The 19,253-nt window shown below is 31.7% G+C and overlaps 1 protein-coding gene across 2 annotated transcripts in view; it reads right to left on the bottom strand.

The window, feature by feature from the left end:
- Window positions 1-19,253, bottom strand: part of LOC142327543 (organic cation transporter protein-like) — a 119,535-nt gene that overhangs the window by 2,024 nt on the left and 98,258 nt on the right. For both annotated transcript variants that reach the window (XM_075370688.1, XM_075370686.1), the window contains exons 7-10: window positions 7,511-7,685; window positions 5,813-5,941; window positions 2,890-3,083; window positions 664-800 (exon numbers count right to left, since the gene is read on the bottom strand). In XM_075370688.1, coding sequence (XP_075226803.1) covers window positions 664-800; window positions 2,890-3,083; window positions 5,813-5,941; window positions 7,511-7,685 — 635 coding nt within the window. The remainder of the gene's footprint in view (window positions 1-663; window positions 801-2,889; window positions 3,084-5,812; window positions 5,942-7,510; window positions 7,686-19,253) is intronic.

Genomic DNA, 19,253 nt, shown 5'->3' with positions numbered 1-19,253 from the left:
AGCCTTCAAATGTAAAATTTGCAGACACCATTGATCATCATGCCTAGAATGATAACATAGAATGTATGAAATTACATTTCTTCTAAGATTAATCTGCCTTTAAAGAGAGTAAAGCCAAGCTGTAGTTTGACAACTGGTCTTTTCTAATCACAGATTGACTGTTCTTGAAATACCATTAATTGAATCCTAATTACCAAAGTATTCTAATATAGCAGGCATTCAAATTGAGATTTTAAAGTAGATTTAACCCAGGGTCCTTCAAAATCACAGAAGCTACTTGTTGATGATGTTAATAATATTGCATAGATGTATTTTGATGGCCGTTCACAAGGATAGATTAACTTTCAAAAGGGTATCCTGGTGTTAATTAAAAATGAATAAAAGAACAGATTACTAAAAGATAAAAATCCTTTTTACATGTGAAATAAAATTTCTTTGAGCTTACCTCAGAACAAAAATAAGAATTCAAGACTCAGTATTAAATGTTCAACATCATTAAAAACAAAATGTTAAAACTTAAAACAGTAAGCATTCTCAGTTAAAGAAAATCTTAAAATAAATAAAAACAAATGGTAATGATAGAATAAATATTATTTTAAAACAGAATCAAAAGTTGACTGGAAATAACTTTTCCATTATTAATATTTTATGATTTATACTTACTTTCCATAATTTTCACCTTCCAGAATTGTCTGGGGCAATTCACAGTTGACAGTTTCAGGTAGCAATAATCCAACAAGTGCTCCTATTAAAGATATTGTACCAAATGCTAATGGTGGTAATTGAGGATGTAATTGATCCTGAAAACGTACGCACACTTATTTTACTTGCTTGAGTTAAAATTATTATTTAGAAATTATTTTTTGAGATTACAAAGATAAGTTGTTCTAGCACAGGACTGTAATTAATAAGTTAATTTATTCTAATTTGATTTAAAATCAAACAGTATGTATTGAAAGTCAATTATAATCTGCTAATGAAGCATCACATGGACCACTAATAAGCAATAGCTTACTAAATACTAGGATGAATTTAATTATTAATGAAATAACAAAGTTTGAAGATATCCTAATAAATAAAATATTAAAGATGATTACAGAATTTGATATAGATTTTGTTTTATTGGATTCAACATGAGGTTTGATTGGAGAAAAAAGCAAAAAAAAAATATTTTAATGTTATTTAAATGAGTTTTATAAATGTACCCTGTTATCACATTTCATCATGATGTTCAATAAAAATTCTTTTTTAGTGTTATTATTATTTATTTTCTTTTTGTTTAAACATTTTAAGTAGTTAAAACCTAGATATATCTATTTTTCTCTGGAAACCATTGTTAAAATGAATCCTATTTGTTTTTTTGTGAAGCAGTCTGTTTAATTTTTTGCTTTAAAATTATTAAAAACTCACTTTCAAATAAATGGAACTTTTTCTTCTAAAGGGCTTTCAGAACTAATTAACAGCTCCTTCCTATGTAAAGATTTCAGTAGCACTAAAAAAAATTAAATGTTTTGGTTAATGTTTCAGTATATGTTAATGCAGTAATCTTACACATGGCCAGATAGATATATTGGCAAAGATAACTACATAAATACAAATAAAATTGCAATATTGCACTAAATACTCTATCAGATAATTGGATACATATTTACCCACAAATACAAGGAATTCATATAGATGAAATTATACAAATCACTTTATAGAAACCAAGCAGACGTACAAAGATATTAAACCAAAACATGCTAATTTTACACTTAGCACATAAAAACCAAGATCTCAAGACACTTAACAAAACAACTGTAACAATGTAAATGTTACAAACACAAAATTTAATAAAAACAAAATATTACAAGAACAGAACAGAAGAACCACTGAAAAAAGATATTATTTGATTACTTACTCCAGCCATTTCCTCATCTATTTTTAGATTAGCATCAATTGAGGAGAGTACTAAAAAATATTCCTATAAGGAGCCCAATAATTAGCTTCAACAGGCATTTGGAAGAAAAAGTTCCACTAATTTGAAAGCAAATCATTTAATACAATGATTTTAAATTGTACTCATGTTTCATCATGTTGTACAATGAATTTTCTGTGTTTTTTTATTTTAAATATAGTGTTCAAAACAAAGAACGTATTTATCTGTAACTTATTACATAAATCTATCAAACACAAATAAAAATACTATTTATTTTATTTAAAAATAAATTTATTAATTTATTAAATAAAATAATAATTGTTTCTTTACAACCTAAAAGTGTACATATCTTTCTAAGTAGAAAAAAATTGCTTGGTATAATTTTGGCTCCAATCACAGTTTAACAATAGTAGTATTAGTTACTGCAAGGTTAAAGGGTACTGAAAACTACAAGGGTAATTAAACTTGTGATTTAAACTTTTTTTTTTAATTTTTAAATAAATAATTTAAAAAGTGAATCATTATTAAACATAAAATTTTAAATTTTGTTTGGTTTACCATATAAATTCATTATTTCATGATAATTAATAAATTGATTATCATAATGTATAGATTTTAATTATATTAAAATATTTATATTAATTGTTAATCTCATCGCAAATCAGTGGTTTAGCAGCTGATTTTCGAAGTCAAAGGTTCTGAGGTTCAAATCCCAGTAAAGGTTAGTTGCTTTTATATGGATTTGAATACTAGCCAGTGGATACTGATGTACTTTGGTTGTTGGGGGTTCACTTAACCACCTGTCTCAGGAATGGTTGGCCGAGTCTGTACAAGATTAAACCTTGTTTACAAGTCGCATCATTCTCAACTCACTGGACTGTGGGAGGAGTTATTTATTGTTCACTAGCTGAGCAGATTGCAATATACACATTACGAAAAAAAATGTTAATAGTCAATAAGAAGAAAATTACCAAAGAAGCAACAAATGGTGCAATCATAGAACCAACACGAGCACAAACAGAACCAGATCCAACACCAATATTACGAATAACTGTAGGAAATAATTCACCAGAAAATAAGTATAATGTTGGAAATGATATACCACAACCAAGTATACCAATTGCTCCTAGTGCTACTTCTGCCATTGAAAGTTGTTTTGAATCACCTATAACAGAAAAAAAAATCACACAGTATATCATATGGCAGAATTACAGTAGAATACTTTAACAGTAATTTGAAATAAAAAATTTCCATTCTATCTATTCGAACTGTGTTTAATTTGAAGATTAAATATCATTGTTATAAGACAAAATGAGAATTAGGAGTTGGTTACAATATTAAAAATTTGTTACATACATGAAACTTTACCAATCTGCCACGAAGGTAAGAAGAAATGTCTTTGTTTCAACAAGTTGTTAATAAATTAATAAACAACATATTAATCTTTATCAAAATAATTTTAATTACTTACAAAAAGTGTTAATTATGATTAAAATGAATTAGTGCAAATTAATGAATTATGATAAAAATGAATTGTAGGTTATGCTTATAACATTATTATTTTACATTATTCTAACTATTATCATAGAACAGGTATATTATGAGTAAAGACTACATATCCTATTGATATGATCTAGACACAATCATTATCTACAGGTAAAAGTTGTATTATATTATTTTAATAACATCAAAAGTCTGCGTGAAGGAGTAGTTGTACCCAGCTTTATAGGAGTTCTCAACTAATATTGATAATTTTTTTCAACTTGATTATATATGTAAAAACTTGAAAAGATCTCATTTTAGAATCCACAGTAAATAATTTTAAATTGACAGCAATAATGAAAATCAAATGGTAAAATAATGATATTTTCAAATAATTTTCTGAAAGCTGTTTATAGATGCTTAAAATTATTATTTCATACTACATAATAAAAGTACCACATCCTAACATACTTTAATGTAATAGAAAAATAAACACAATATAAAATAGAACTCCTACTAACAATCACTTGGTATTATAACAATTGTTGTAATTTAGTAAAAATAAGGAGTTGATAGATCACACTAAGATAAGGGATATTTACTGCTGTCATCATAATCTAGCATTCTGCTTGATGACAGATTCCTTATACCACTGGTGTCTGTAGCCAACTCTGTCGCAAGCCTCCTTGTAGTTTTAAACTTTCACCTTATCTATTAACTTTTTCATCCTTCTTCTTCTTCCCTTCCTTTCTTTTTCCACTGACCTTTCCAATGCAGATGTCAAAAACCACTTCCTCTAACCACATATCCTAACCTAACCAGTTTCCTTTTCTTTTGGGTACTTCCACAAAGATCTTTTTTGTCTTTAATCCTTGTTTACTATTTCCTCATTCCTCACTTTATCCATCCTTTTCCATATATATATATATATATATATATATATATAAAAAAAATCTCAACCCAGTCCACCTCCCCTTTCTTCAGTTTTATACATCTTTTCAAAAGTAGTTCAGCATATTTTTGTTATAATACTTGACCCAAACCTTAATCACTAATTTCCTTCAACTAAATCTTGTTATTTAGTTAATAATATTTCATTTTCTAAATGAAAGGTCATTATAGTAAAAATAAAATATTTGAAACAAATAAAAAGAGACTAACTTAATAATTTTTTTAGAAATAACTACTTAGTTTGAAGTTAAAACAAATTTTTAATATTATTTTACATCAAATTTAGTTTTTTTTTTATTTTCATATTAAGTATTTATTATATATATATATATATATATATATATATACATTATATGTGCTATTATATATTTGGGGTTGGAGAACAAAATGGTGGCTGGTTTTTATGTCTTAAGAGTTTTCAACTAAATTTCACTTCTTCCAAGATTTAAAAAGCTTCCCACAGGTCCTAATTCAATAAAGCTGCACAAGATATCTGGATACTTCCAGAATTAATACTCAAATCAATCATCAACTGGGTAAACTTGCAACAGATATTTTTATACTGTATCAATTTTTTTTTAACTGAATATACTCGTATTGCATTGCTTTTGGAATTGGCAGAAGATAGTTTGTTTATTACATAGCATGTCTGTGGCCAAGGTTCAGGCTCATTTCTACTAAACAACACAGTTTGATATTTTTACTGTTTTAGTATATACATAATGTTTGCAAAAGAATTGTTTATTTAAATTTAAATTAACTTCAAAATAGCATGCCGTATTACAAACCTATTCATTACCTATTCAGTGCAATCTCCAAAATAATTTTTTTTAAATCTGAGAACAAACTATACATCAGTAAAGCTCCTATATTTTTTCTTTTTTTTTGCAAGTACAAAGAACATCAGCATCATTGTTTTTATTTTGTTTTCTTGTTTTTTGTTGTAAAACAGTGGAAAATTCTCATTTTAGGCTTCTGATCTCAAATATTTATGCTGTTAGGATTCCCTAAAGGCTGAATTGAATAAATGTGCAATAATAACTTTGATGTACAAGTCTCCAACACTGTATAAAATATCAACTAAATTCTTGATCATCCAAACACAGATATAATTGAGGTATAATAAACCTCAATAGGATCATCCTTTAATTTCTGTATTAAAAAAATAATAATAATAAATAAATAATAGGTTGTGTAACTTTCTCAGAAATTTATTTGTATAATGGTGCAAACAAAAACTGGTAGAATCTACATAACAATGTAGTGTATACAAATAATAATCTAGTGTATAAGAATAATGAAAACAGTTGATAGATAGAAAAAATATACTATCTGTTGCATAAATAGTACAAAAACTACATTTAAATAATTAAATATATGATATAAAACAATTAAAAATTACTTTAAACAAAATAGTAGTAGATAGATTTATTAATTAATTATCTATAATTGAGATGCTACCTTGATGAAATAATATCAACAAGAAACATGAAGTAGTAGTAATTATTTGTCCACCAGCCAGAGTTGTTCTACGGCCAAATTTTTCCATCCCATATATTGAAAATAACATTCCTGGTATGATAAGAGAACCTACAAACAAATTAAAAAAAATATGTATAAAATTATTTTCTGATCTCAGAGTTTTGATAATGATATAATTATTTATTTTTTTGCCTTCACTTGACTGGTTCGATTCACTTTTCCATGTATTTTTATTCTATGCTAATTTTGTAATTTCAATGTATTTACCACATCTTATAACTTCAGTAATTCTTTACATATTAATTACTTTAACTTTATCTTTTGAGTTTTTATTTTCTGCACTTCTATTTTATCAAATTAATTAACATCAGATCTGTAGATGTATAAATTATCAGTCTGGATCTTCTTTCAGACAGAATTTTTCAAAGCTTTTCCTCTCAATTTAGCTAAAAAATCTTAATCACAACTTTATCAGTCCACCCAAATGGATTCTCATACAACTCATCTCAACTTCATTTATTTTCTATGTTATCAATTATGAACAATAGAGTTAATTGATTTAAAAAAAAAATACATTAACTCAAAACAAAACAAAAATTGCAACATATTAACATAAAAAACAACTCAGGAAATAATTTACAAATTTAAAAAGTCTGAATATAATGAAGCCTTCAGAACAAACAAAACAAATCATTACATAAATACAATAACCATACAAACACAATATGTAACTGTGCTGTTCCACATGTGCAAAATTCATATCAATCAAACAGGATGCAGCTACAAAGATACAATGAACACTGTAAAATTATTAAAAAATAAAAATTTCCTTTCCCTGTAACTATTACTTTCCTCATAAATTTCTCTTATGCTGTCTAAGCTTTGTGTAACAGCCAATTTGCATTAGTGAATTTCAAAACAACATTTGGACTAATAAATTACAGACACATACATTGGATGTTAGTTGAAAATTCAATTGATGTTAATATCAATTGCAAACAAGCTGAATCTATAAAAGATACTAAGTGGAGACTTTTTAGTTAGATAAGTGATTAGCAGTATCAACTACCAGCTGGTCTGTAGTATTACTTGTGTTAACTTAGGCAAAACTTAGATTCAAGTCCAATAAAAATGTAGAAAGTTTAAGTGAATTTGAATGAAAATATTACTAGCATGCTTTGATAATTGGAATTTAAGATTTCATATATTAATGACACTGGCAATGAATTAGCTGCAACTAGACAAGAACAGCTTCTGAATTGTAAATGGGTAGTTCAAAACAATCAGTTGCACCATTTGAACTACATCTGGGTTCTAGTGAGGGAGTTCAGAACTAATCTCTTTTAATTAAATCCGAAGGAGAGTGTACAAACTTACCAAAATTTAAAATTTAAATTGAGTTTGTTAATGATGGATATCAGAACAGTCTTTCATGCTTATTCCTTAACAGATTAAGTAGTAGATATTCAAATCAAATGATAAAGCAGCGTTCAATAATTATGCATTTAGTTTTATTTAATTTGAAATTTAAGAAAAATAACTTTTGACCTAATAATTTATATCATTTTTTTTTTTTTTTTTAATTTAAACAAAACAGAATGATGGCAACATTTTAAAAAGAATAAATGAGTAATATGTCAGCATTTAGAATTTAAAAAAATAATAAAATAAAATTACCTGATACAATAACATTGATAAAAATATTTCCTCCAATATGACTAACATATTGGGTAAGGCCATAGAAACATAATCCACATCCAGCCCAAACAAAAAATGCAGACAATGACTTTTTACGCATATTGGGTGTTCTGAATAGATCCATAACACCAACTTTGTTTCCACCATCTTTTATCTGTAAATTAAATTAACTGAAATTCACATTTACAACTGTCCCATATTAATATAGTTTTAAAAAGAAAAATAGATTATTTGGTTCTTAGTTAGAATGGTAAACTGTACCCCTTAAAACTTAGTGATTCCACAGCATCTAGAAATCTCTTAGAAAAGCATTCTGGCAATTGAGAAATAAGAAGAAAGGAGTAAATGACAACAGTAGAAGTCATATTTATTTTACCCTTGCTTCATTACATGTTGTAAGCATTATTTGTGATTAATTGTTGTCTATTTTAAGCCAAAATTTATTTTTAGATTATAAATATACTACTTATGTTTAAATTCTGGTAAAAATAAGTCAAAAGAAAAATACAATTGAATATAAGTAATAAAATGTTTTAAGTTATGATAATATATTAAACTCTTCAAATCCAATCCCATGCCCCTGTTGAAGAAGAAAGAGAGTAAATGGCTGGTTTTTGAGTATTAGTGGGTATACTGATCTTTAATAGGTACTTTTCTTTAACAATCATTAAATACTAAGAAATTCTTGAGTTGAAATTTAATCTCTACGTAACAATCAAATCCTATTCCTGTAAGGAATGGGTGAAGCTGACTTTCCAGTGTTTTAAAACTGGAACCTCTAGGGTAAGGGAAGGAAATCCCTGGCAGAAAAACCCTGGTCCTTCAAGTTGGTGGTCAGGCTTAGGATTACGATCCTGTAAAACCACTGCTATGAAACCAAAAGGTGCCTCAGAATTGGATAGAAACTCTCGAAAGAATAAACTGTATATGAACAATGAAATAAGGGGAAATCAGAAAGTGGATAAATGCTGATGCAGGAATAGGGATTGATGGTTGGGTATGTGGAATGTGACTAGTATGAACAGGCCTGGCACAACTTTTGATCTGATAAGGTAGCTGGTGAAGTACGGAATAGGGATATTAGCACTACAGGAGACTAAATGGAGAAGAAACGGAATTACAAATCTGAAAATTACACTGTCTTCTATAGTGGACAAGAGTACAACATTTTTGAGACTGGTTTTGTGGTTGGAAATGCATATAAGATTGGATGTTTGTGTTCAGACCAGTGAATAAAAAATTGCGTGTGTTAAGATTTAAGGAGAGATTCTTTAACATAAGTATAATATATGAACACCCCCCCATTATACTAATGATGCTGATGACTCTGTCAAGGACAAATTTTATGAGAAATAAAAAATTTACAAGGTCCCTAAGTATGATGTGAAAATCATCCTGGGAAACTTAAATACTAAGTTGGGAAGGGAGCAGTGTTATAGACCAGTTATTGGATCTATAACACTATAATTGGTTGGTTTTAAATCAACCAATTTTTAACTGGATGGGGAAGACTTGATTATTATTTGCACCTATTCTGATCATAAGGACATTTATGAAATGACGGGTTGCATTGGACTGACACAGAATCAGATTGAACATGTGGTATTTCAAAGATGTCACAGATCAGATATAACAGATGTTCACAGTTGCCGAGGTACAGATTTTGATAGTGACCATTATTGGGGGTAAGATGCAGACAGAGAATGAGTAATGTGGGAAAATTACGGGAGTGAAGCAAAAGCAATTTGATGGTGAAAATCTAACTACAGATGATGTGATCAGGAGGGAGTATTGGTTGAGGATGGAAGAAAAATTGGAAAGGGGCAGAAACAGTATAAAGAGGACAGCAGTTGAGGAGAAATGGAATGAAATCAGGGAGATTATTGTCAAATGGCCGAGGAACCTGCAGGATATGCCGAAAGTGGTTGTATGGATGAAGAGTTTAAGGGCATTGGAGGAAAGAGATCTAACAAGACAAGGATTCTGAGCCGTGAAACAAGAGTGAGTGTTGGTACCTACAAGGAGAAGAGGTCATACGCCAGTAAACTGTGCTGTAAAAAGAAAAGAGCGTTTAAAAAATGGTAGGTGGATGAGATTATGGTGTTTGCTGGAGCAGGAAATGCATGCAAATTTTTTTTGAGAGTATGGGAAGGAAAAGAAGATTTATAACCCAGTAATTAAGCCAGTGGTTTTGTATGGTTTGGAGACATGGGTCTTGACAAAGAAAGATATGTTGCATATCTGGAAGAGGAAAATTTAAGGAAAATATACGGGCCAGTATATAAAAATGGGGAGAGGAGAATACATACCAACCAATTTGCTGGAAATTTTTGGCAGGCAGGATACTGTTGGTAAGATTAAGATGAGAAGGCAGGCTGGGACAAATGGAGCAGATGAATGACAGCAGGGTTGTGAAGAGAGGTGAGGTCTCCCCCTCAATATGCACCTATGAAGGTGCATATTGAGGGGGAGACCAAGGAGGTGATGGATTGAGGATGTGAAGTTTGATCTGGAGAGAATGAATGTTAAAGGATGAAGGGGAAAACCGGTGGATAGGGAAGAAGAGAGAAATGGCATCTTGAAGGAGGCAAGGCCCTACACAAGCTGTAGCGCCAAGGACTAAGTAAGTAATATATTAAAATATATAATCTTCTTATTTTGAGATACAATCAGAAAGTAAAGAGAGAAAAAAGCCAAAATTTATAACTAAAATAATTAATTTTTAGATTCTTTACAATAAATCGACCTGTATACCTACAAGGTTTTAGTCATTATAAAACCCAATCTTTGATGAACTTCTTAATTCTGATATCACAGAAATGTTTCACCTTTTCTCTTAAACATCTCGCTGAGCCTTAAGTTTTTTAAATAAAAGTTTTTTTTTAAAACATCATAGAAAAGGTTTCCACCCAAATTATCTTGCAACTTCATTAAGAAGTCTGTAATATTTAAATTACTATGACTGACTAAACTTTACCACTTGATGATCTGCAACTTTTATTTGACATGAACAGTATGCAGATATGAATTATCTATCAGCAGATAGATTCCTTACAGCAATATACTCTCTACTTCTCTCCATATTCAACATCACATAACTTAGATTTCTCAAGATCTCATTGTAATCATCAGTAAGGACATTTCCAATGTCCTATTCAGGTAGAATGATCAATATATAAGTGGCTTTTTTAAAAACCCAAATAAATGGTTTCCATAATTTTTCATACTGGTGTAAACACTTTCGATCTTCTCTGCTGCTGAATGAGTGAGGCACTACTGTACTGATTAGCATTAAAAAACCACTCTGTCAATTCACATAAACAGAAACAAGTTATGAATTTTAGCATACACTTCTTTTTATGCAGAGGAATCAAATGAATAAATGTACCATCATATCAGAAAGAGTTTAGAATTTTCATGAGCATCTTAAACACAATCTGCAAATGTGATACTGTGCAATAGAAGCTTGGTAAACTCTATAAATTTACAAATCCTGTTAGGATATAGTACCATTGCCTGGTGTGAAAAAATAATATTATCCATTTGTAGTTTTATCAGCCTTGTACTAAATACTATTATAAAATAGATTATAAATTATAAAATGCTGGCTGCGTTTTATATATATATATATACACACACACACGAGGTGCTACCCTAAAGTTTGGGGAATTTTACCATAAAAATAAAATAACTTACCATAACTCATAATTTCCACTGTCTCCTTCAAAGTAATCCCCTTGGGCATTGATACATTCATCCCGCGTTTTTCCCATGATTCCATGCATCTCTGGAAGTCTGCAGGTGTAAGTGTTCGAAGCACGTTGTGCATTTCTTCCTGAATCTCCTCAATTGTGTTAAAACGACGGCCTTTCAATTGAAATTTTATCTTTGGAAAGAGAAAAAAGTCGCTCGGGGCAAGGTCAGGCGAATAGAGTGGGTGGGGAATCACTACCGTCTTTTTGGAAGCCAAGAAATTCCGAATGGCTAGCGATGTGTGCGCGGGCGCGTTGTCATGGTGCAGAACCCAGCTGTTGTTACCCCACAGATATGTACGTTTGCGCCTAATGCTTTCACGTAACCGCTTCTAAAGTTCACAATAGAACATCCCATTGACAATTTGACCAAGAAGAACAAATTCCTAATGGATAATGCCTTTGATGTCGAAAAAAACAATCATCATGGACTTCACGTTGCAGCGAACTTGGCGTGCTTTTTTGGCTGCGATGAACTTAGCGACTTCCACTGCGACGACTGCTGCTTAGTTACAGGGTCATACCCGTACACCCATGTCTCATCACCAGTTACGATGTTGGAGATGACGATAGGGTCATCTCTTGCTGAATTTTTCAATTCACTACAGACAGCTACGCGATTTTGTTTCTGGTCGCTGTTCAACAGTCTCGGTACGAATTTTGCAGCAATGCGTCTCATGTTCAAATTGTCTGACAAGATGCGTTGCACGGACCCACATGACATTTGTACGATTGCACAAACATCATGGATTGTTTGTCTACGATCTGCAACAATAGCTTCTCGCACTTTCTCGATGTTTTCCGGTGCTGCGTTTGTTGATGGTCTTCCTGAACGCTCATCGTCATCGACTGTTGTTCGTCCATATTTGAATCGTTTGTACCACAAAAAAGTTTTACTTTTACTCATAGCACTGTCACCAAATGCTTCCACAAACATACGATGGGTTTCTGCACCAGTTTTTTTAAGCATGAAGCAAAATTTTATGTAGGTTCTTTGCTCTTTAAAATCTGCCATTTAGAACTTTGCCGAAGCAGTAAAACACAACGTTATACAACCGCACGAAGGTAACAATGCAGCCTCTCACCGTCACAGCTGTTGGAACACTTATTCACAAAGAGTACTGTTAACCACATCTAGCGGCAGCAGGTCGTACCAGCAATGGTTCGCGCGCGAAATTCAAATTCCCCGAACTTTTGGGTAGCACCTCGTTTATATGGATTTACTTGTACGTGTATTTATTATATACTAGCATCCCTGTCGTAGCTTTACCTGTACTACACGGTTACTTATATTTCCCGTTGCAGTCAGGGGATATTAGCAGGTCAGGGCTTGTTTTGCTCGCCCTTCTCATCTAGCCAGAATCCCTCTGTGTTCACTCACAATGTGTTATTTTATATATATTTGTATTAGTGTATGTAACTGGTTTTTTAATAGCATTTTATATGTTTTTAAAAACTGTGTAACAAGAGTTTTCTAAATTCAGCACGTATATTCTTAAATAAAAATCAAAGTTACTCGTATTGGACCTCAATGAAAAATTACTCTCTTGCCAAATACTAGAATATACCATCATGGTGATACTGACGGATCCAGCATGGCAACTGAGAAATCTCTAGGTACATAAAGGAAGGTACAGGCAGTAGGGAAAGAAACTACAGGAAGAGAATGATCAACCCAAATAACTCTGATAAATATTAGGTAAAAGACAAAACAAAATCAACAATTTTTTCCTCTTTCCCATCAATCTCTTAGCTTGTTTAAAGTAATTTTTTATTCTTATCTGTTATGTTATTGAAATTTAATTATATTCTAAACTTCAATTGTTTTATATATTCAATTTTTTTTGTTCTATAGTTTTATTTTGTAAAGGTTTTTATAGTAAAAACGATTACTACTTAATTGCTTAGACAGATACATATCTGTACCTATATCATAATAGAAATTGAAAAAGGAAATTCTAGTCACCCAGCTGTTATCAGAAATATTTTATGCTCAATATTATAATATATTACCATTTCAATATATATATATATATATATATATATATATATATATATATATATATGGGTGCACAGTGATGTGTAAAATCTAAATGTAAGCCTAAATGTAAATCTGTAGCAAAAAATCTTAAATGCTTTTTTATAATATTATCTTTTACACTATACACATACAGTACACCACAAATTACAACATACACAATTAAACAGCAACATAACAACATCTTACACTATTCCTTCTTACACATACATTCGGTGGTGTTGTAACACCTTATGAAATGCAACTGTAACTTAATGTGGAAACTATTGTGCCAATGGCTGGATGGTCTAGATAGTGATTCTCAAATGATGTCCTCTGGGTACCAGGATGAACCCAGTTGTATTCAGCCCAACTCCAGTATGCATGCACTCTGTGGAGTGGTCTGTTATATCGCCAGTACTAATGGAAACTATATGTCTCTCCCATTAAATACTTCTTCTGTGTTTACTGGTCCACTTGAAAACCCAACAAACCAAGCTGCTTAAAAACCTCAACTGATGTCAGCCAAAGATGTGTCTGGAGATAGAATGAGAGATAAAACTACGAATGCAAAAACATTAATAATATGACTTATTGTAGTCAAATACAAGGAAGAAGGTAAATCATATGCAAAGATCTCACCTTTCTTATTTAACAAATGCTCTATTACAGCGTGTGGCTTTGTGAAATCAATTAAAAAACTTAGGAGTGGGGCCCTGTTGACTCAGATGACTGATGAACAGAGTCTGAAGCCACTAGTCCTTAGGTTAATAGGGAAGGATGAGATGATGGTGAAACCACATAATACTTTAAATTCCAGCAAGAGGGTTATCTTCTGCCGTGACTTAGCTGGTTTTGAACCATCAGAAATATGAGAGGGCTATTCTCGCAGTCAGTCTCTTGTATTCACAGGATAATGAGGAAGGAGAATGGTGTTGCAGCATCTTTACTTATAACTTTTCTAATCCGATGATTGCTGAGTGAATAAAAATAGGGTACCTGTCTGTACATGTATGATCAAACACACTAAACCCTAGACACTCCTTCCAGTGCCTGGGTTTGGTCACACCAAAATTAGTTGCACTAAGGAACAATTTTGTGTGCGTTGCAGCTATATGAGAAATGATAACACATGTACTGAAGCTGAAAAGTGTGTAAATCGTAAGGATTCACATTTGGCAAGATCTGGAGGAGGCCCCATTTATAAGGAAGAACAGGCAATATAAAGGATTATTACTGAACAAAAAGTGTCCTTTGCTGTGGCTAATATGGAATACAGAAAATTCCACAAAATTAAGGAATTCTGTACAGCCCACTGTTAATTTTGCCCAGGCTCTTTCCAATAATGCACAAAAAGGGAACAAGTGTGCATTTTGTAAGGAACTGACCAAGTTGGTCCAAGCTTTGCCAGACCAGGTAAACTCCCTCAGTTTTGCTATTGCACTGTTAAATGCAGGTAAGAAGAAAGATATTTTTGGTGGAAACCCGAGAGTGTTTCAGCAAAAACTGCTTCAGTCGCTACATCACCCAATAAAATTCCTACTGTACAAACAACTCAGCAAACTAATTATATCCCAATGGAAAATCCTGTCATGGTATCTCTGACTTCCTAGACTTCCAAGTCTCCATTACCATCTCGAAGTCTCTTTGAGAATATGAAGGCCTATGAAGAAGCACAGAACTTATTAAATTATTAACAGCAAAAAGAAAAACCCAATAGTATTTGACAAATAATCTGCTTGTAGTTTTGTATATAACAGAAAAAGAGTATTTATGGCTACAAATGTTATTCATTGGAATGTTTGCGGTCTCCATTCTCGCTGTGAGAATATTGAAATCCTAATAAGGGAAGAAAATCCTTTAGTACTGTGTCTGAAGGAGACTTACCTCCGATCCCAGAGTGATGTAACCTTTGCGAATACGTTTGCGAAAGATGCAACTATCAAACTGAGGGTGGAGGATGAGAAGGTGTGGCTGTTTTCTTAAAAGGAAATAGTATTTGCCACACAGATACCACTGGATGTAAACATCCCTGCTTTCTCAGAAACGATACTGGGACTGTTTAAAATGAATATTTGCACTTATACCTTCCAACAAACTCGGATATCAGTAAGGATATCCAGTCTGGTTTCGTAGATTCCTTTACCCTGCTTAATTGGCATTTCAAAGCCCATCACCATTTATTGGGTTCACCATCATGTTCTTTCTGAGGCAGTATAGTTGATCGATTGAGGCAGAACTTAGACCTTTCCTTATTAAAAGATGGATTGTACACATTTGTATCATCTTCATTAGGTACATTTTCGTGTATCAATCTGTCATTCTGTTCAGCATCCCTAATTCCACGCCTTACATGGGGCGTTTCCAAAAGCTTCTTAGAAACTGATCACAGACCAGTTATTATCGCGGTTGGTAATAGTGATTTGCCTCAGAATCAGCAACACAGATGTGTGGCTGGGAAAGCAGACTGGATCAGGTATAAAGATTCATTTAGTTAATACGACGAAAGTGGTGACACGACCCACCAACTTTCCAAGTTTGCATACCTGATACTCACTCAATAGTGCAAATGAATATACCTCTTTAACATCTGGAAAACCAAGGCGGCCTGTTGTTCCGTGGTAGAATGAAGAATGCAGGGATTCGTTAAGGGATCATCATATTGCAGCAAAAGAGGCTTGTTTTCAGGCTCCTTTCACCAGTCGAATTGTCTCGAACGATCTTATCTGTTTTCTGAAGAGGATAGTTCATGATAAGTGGTAAAGTGAATGGAATGCTAACATCAACTATAAACTTTTTCCAGTTAAGAACACTGTGTTACCATGAAGCTCCTCATGCAGGAATAACTGTCGAGAGGAGGTTATTATTTACCATTTGCAAATAGATTCACTCATAGATATCTGATGATAAAAACAGATGCACCCATTTATGCTCACTGCGACTGCCAACTAACTGTTTACCACATCCTTTTAGATTGTATTTCTTATGTGGCATTGTGTCGGAAGTGTAAACTAGGGGCCGACATGCGATTTATTTTGGGAAACAATGAAATCTAATCTTTTACGATTTCTCAGGGCCGTCCGTTTATATTCAAATATTTGAGTATTCAGGAGTAGCTTTCATTCACCTATTTATACCATTCAGCATATAGCAGATGGTAATTTTAATATTTTAATTTAGATTATTGTTGTAATATTTCAATTTGGTTTTATTTCACAGTTTGGGTTTTTAGTCTTTAATTTTTAATCTTTAGTATTTATTTACTATACAAATATCGTATCCGAGGGCTGATAATGACACTTCATTGAGCACCCAGGAAAAAAAATAACTAAAAAAAATAAAGTTATTTTATGTATTTTTAAAGCAGAGCTAAATATTTAACCAAAAACCTGACAGTTTTGTTAGTTTAAATTTTTATTGAAAACTGAAACAGAAGATAATAAATCAGATAGAATCAGAAATATATAACTGATTCAGGAGGAAAGGGAATATACTGGAAGTTGATTCTAGAACTTGAAATAAGGAAAAATTCTGACAGTTGTGGGTTGTTTCTGATGCACAGATTACACACCCAACTTAATTTAAAATATTTATCATTTTATTCAAATATAATATTTTTTCGTTTATTTAATTCAATGATTCTAACTAAAATGCACACACATACCGTATTTAATTCGCGCGGGTGTGGTGGTACTAGCGACTACGTTCGGCACTGACTAAACTAATGTAATTTCACAACTTACATTGAACAAATTTCGTTTGTACGATCGGCAGACTGGTATAGCTACGAGGCTTAACGCACCGGATACCGAGACAACCGGGCGATCGAGTTCGAGACCAGCCAGAGACCGAGTTACTTTTTACACTTTACATATCATTCATTTATTTAATTCTACCGCTCACCTGTGACGTCACAACATAGCAGTAGTGTTGAGCTTTTTTTGGAGGGTTTGTGATTTTTCAAAAAAATTTGTTTGCAAATTCTATTTCTTAATTGTTAACAAATATGCCAAAGAAAAATGTAATCTTAATTAGGAGAAATCTCGAGATACTGAGGGTGACCTTGCACTTCAGCCTCACCCCCTTGACCTTTTAAGTTGAAAATTTAATGGAATCAGTATCTTTTATACAGAAGTAATCTGACCAAGTTTACTCAAAATCGGTCAAGTAATTCTGGAGATATAAGGTGATTTATAAGCCAACACCGAACATTAACATCCGGAAAATTTCCATCTGGTTTTTTGGGTTCCTTAGGTGCCAAAACGTAAAGATCCGGTGAAAGCCGCATATGCCCAAATTGGATCACAACATTCTTCCTTCTAGAACTATAGCTCTGCTGTAGTATTATCTAGACGGGAAAGTAAAAGTTCGTACAAACATATGTCCGAAAACTGTTATTGACTTACGGCTAGTGAAAAATTTTGTCCGGATTTCAGTTCCCGGTGAAACGAGGTCATACTGTATTTTTAAGGCGTTATATAAGGGGTAAACATGATGGTTTCTGATGTTTTTTCACCTGCAAAAGTGAATAAAAAAAAGTTACAGAACCTAATCTGCAGTAGTTTTCATAATAGCCTAAAACGGAAAACTCTGTTGTCTGAAAACATGTTTTTTTAGGCTTGAGTTTCAACAACTTTGTTAAATGACTAATAAATGCGTAAATTCTATTATCAAAACTAGTACAGAATTTAATTCTGAGAAAATTGATGAAATAAAATCTATAAAAAAATCAACTTTCATTATTAAAAAATAAATTTTAACAGAAAAATGTGATAAATTTATAAAAATTAAAATCAACTCTTTTTAGTACAATAAATTTAGACCTTTGAAATATTTTAGTTACGTATTTATAATAAACGTTAAATAATTTAGTTGTTTTTGACATAAGCTTGATTGTGTTAATTATTTTGATAATCTAGTTACGGAAATTGTGCACTTTAGGTGGTACCGCAGTTTGAAAAAAAATTTATTTATTTTATTTTATAAATATAATTTAACCAAACCGAACATATGCTCGCTAACCTTGACTAAATAACATAGTAATGTTTTGAGTATTTAAATAATAAATTCAGTAATTATTGCAGTTATTTATTCATTTAAAAGATCCAAACATTACTGTTAATTAGTCGAGGTTAACAAGAGAAGTAAGAGCAGCTTAAGTTTGGCTAATTTATATCTATAATTATAAGCAGCAAACTTTTGGGTTATTGTTAAATATCACCCAATGTTAAAAAATATCAAAAGAATAAAATATTCGTAATCAGGAAGTAAAATAGATCTAGAATGGATCATTATTTAGACAAAAAGTTTTTTCAAACTGTGGTACAACCTAAAGTGCACAAGTGCCCTAGTTATGTTGTGTTTTTGTATTTGTTAAAGTCTAAACTGAATCTACATTTTTCCAATTGAATTTAATGAATGAATTTAAAAAAATGAAATTCTGTTTTAAATTCTTTGTTTTAAAATATACCGCTCTCTTCATTCAAGCAGAATATACTGATGTGATTTTTGTTTACAGCTTTTGCGATAGAATTACAAATCTTAAGTAGTTACAAATCTTAAGTATTTTGAAGAATTTTTAATAATCTTCATGAGAATGGTACATTTCTCAGCACTCATGTTTCATCTGAACATCAATTGGTACATGCTGATGAAAGGGAAAACATTGTTTAAGTGGTACAGATTAGTTTTACAAAAAGCACGCAGAACATTTCTGCATGACTCAACATTCCACAAACTACAATATGGAGAACATTACATGCTCACAAACTGTGTTTTTATCATGTCCTCACACTATTTTCAGAAGAAGTTACTTTTACCTGTAATGTCATAAACAAACACAGAGTTCCCATCAATGGTCTGGAGAAACCTACATGCTGTAGTTAAATCAAATCTCCAGTAACAATTTTCAGTGAAAGTTTGATGTGGCATGATCAACAACCAATTAAAAGGC

Source organism: Lycorma delicatula, chromosome 7, assembly GCF_047948215.1.
Source record: "Lycorma delicatula isolate Av1 chromosome 7, ASM4794821v1, whole genome shotgun sequence".
Lineage (NCBI taxonomy): Eukaryota > Metazoa > Arthropoda > Insecta > Hemiptera > Fulgoridae > Lycorma > Lycorma delicatula.
The sequence above is the reverse complement of the archived record's forward strand: the minus strand, read 5'-3'. Positions and strand labels throughout refer to the sequence as shown.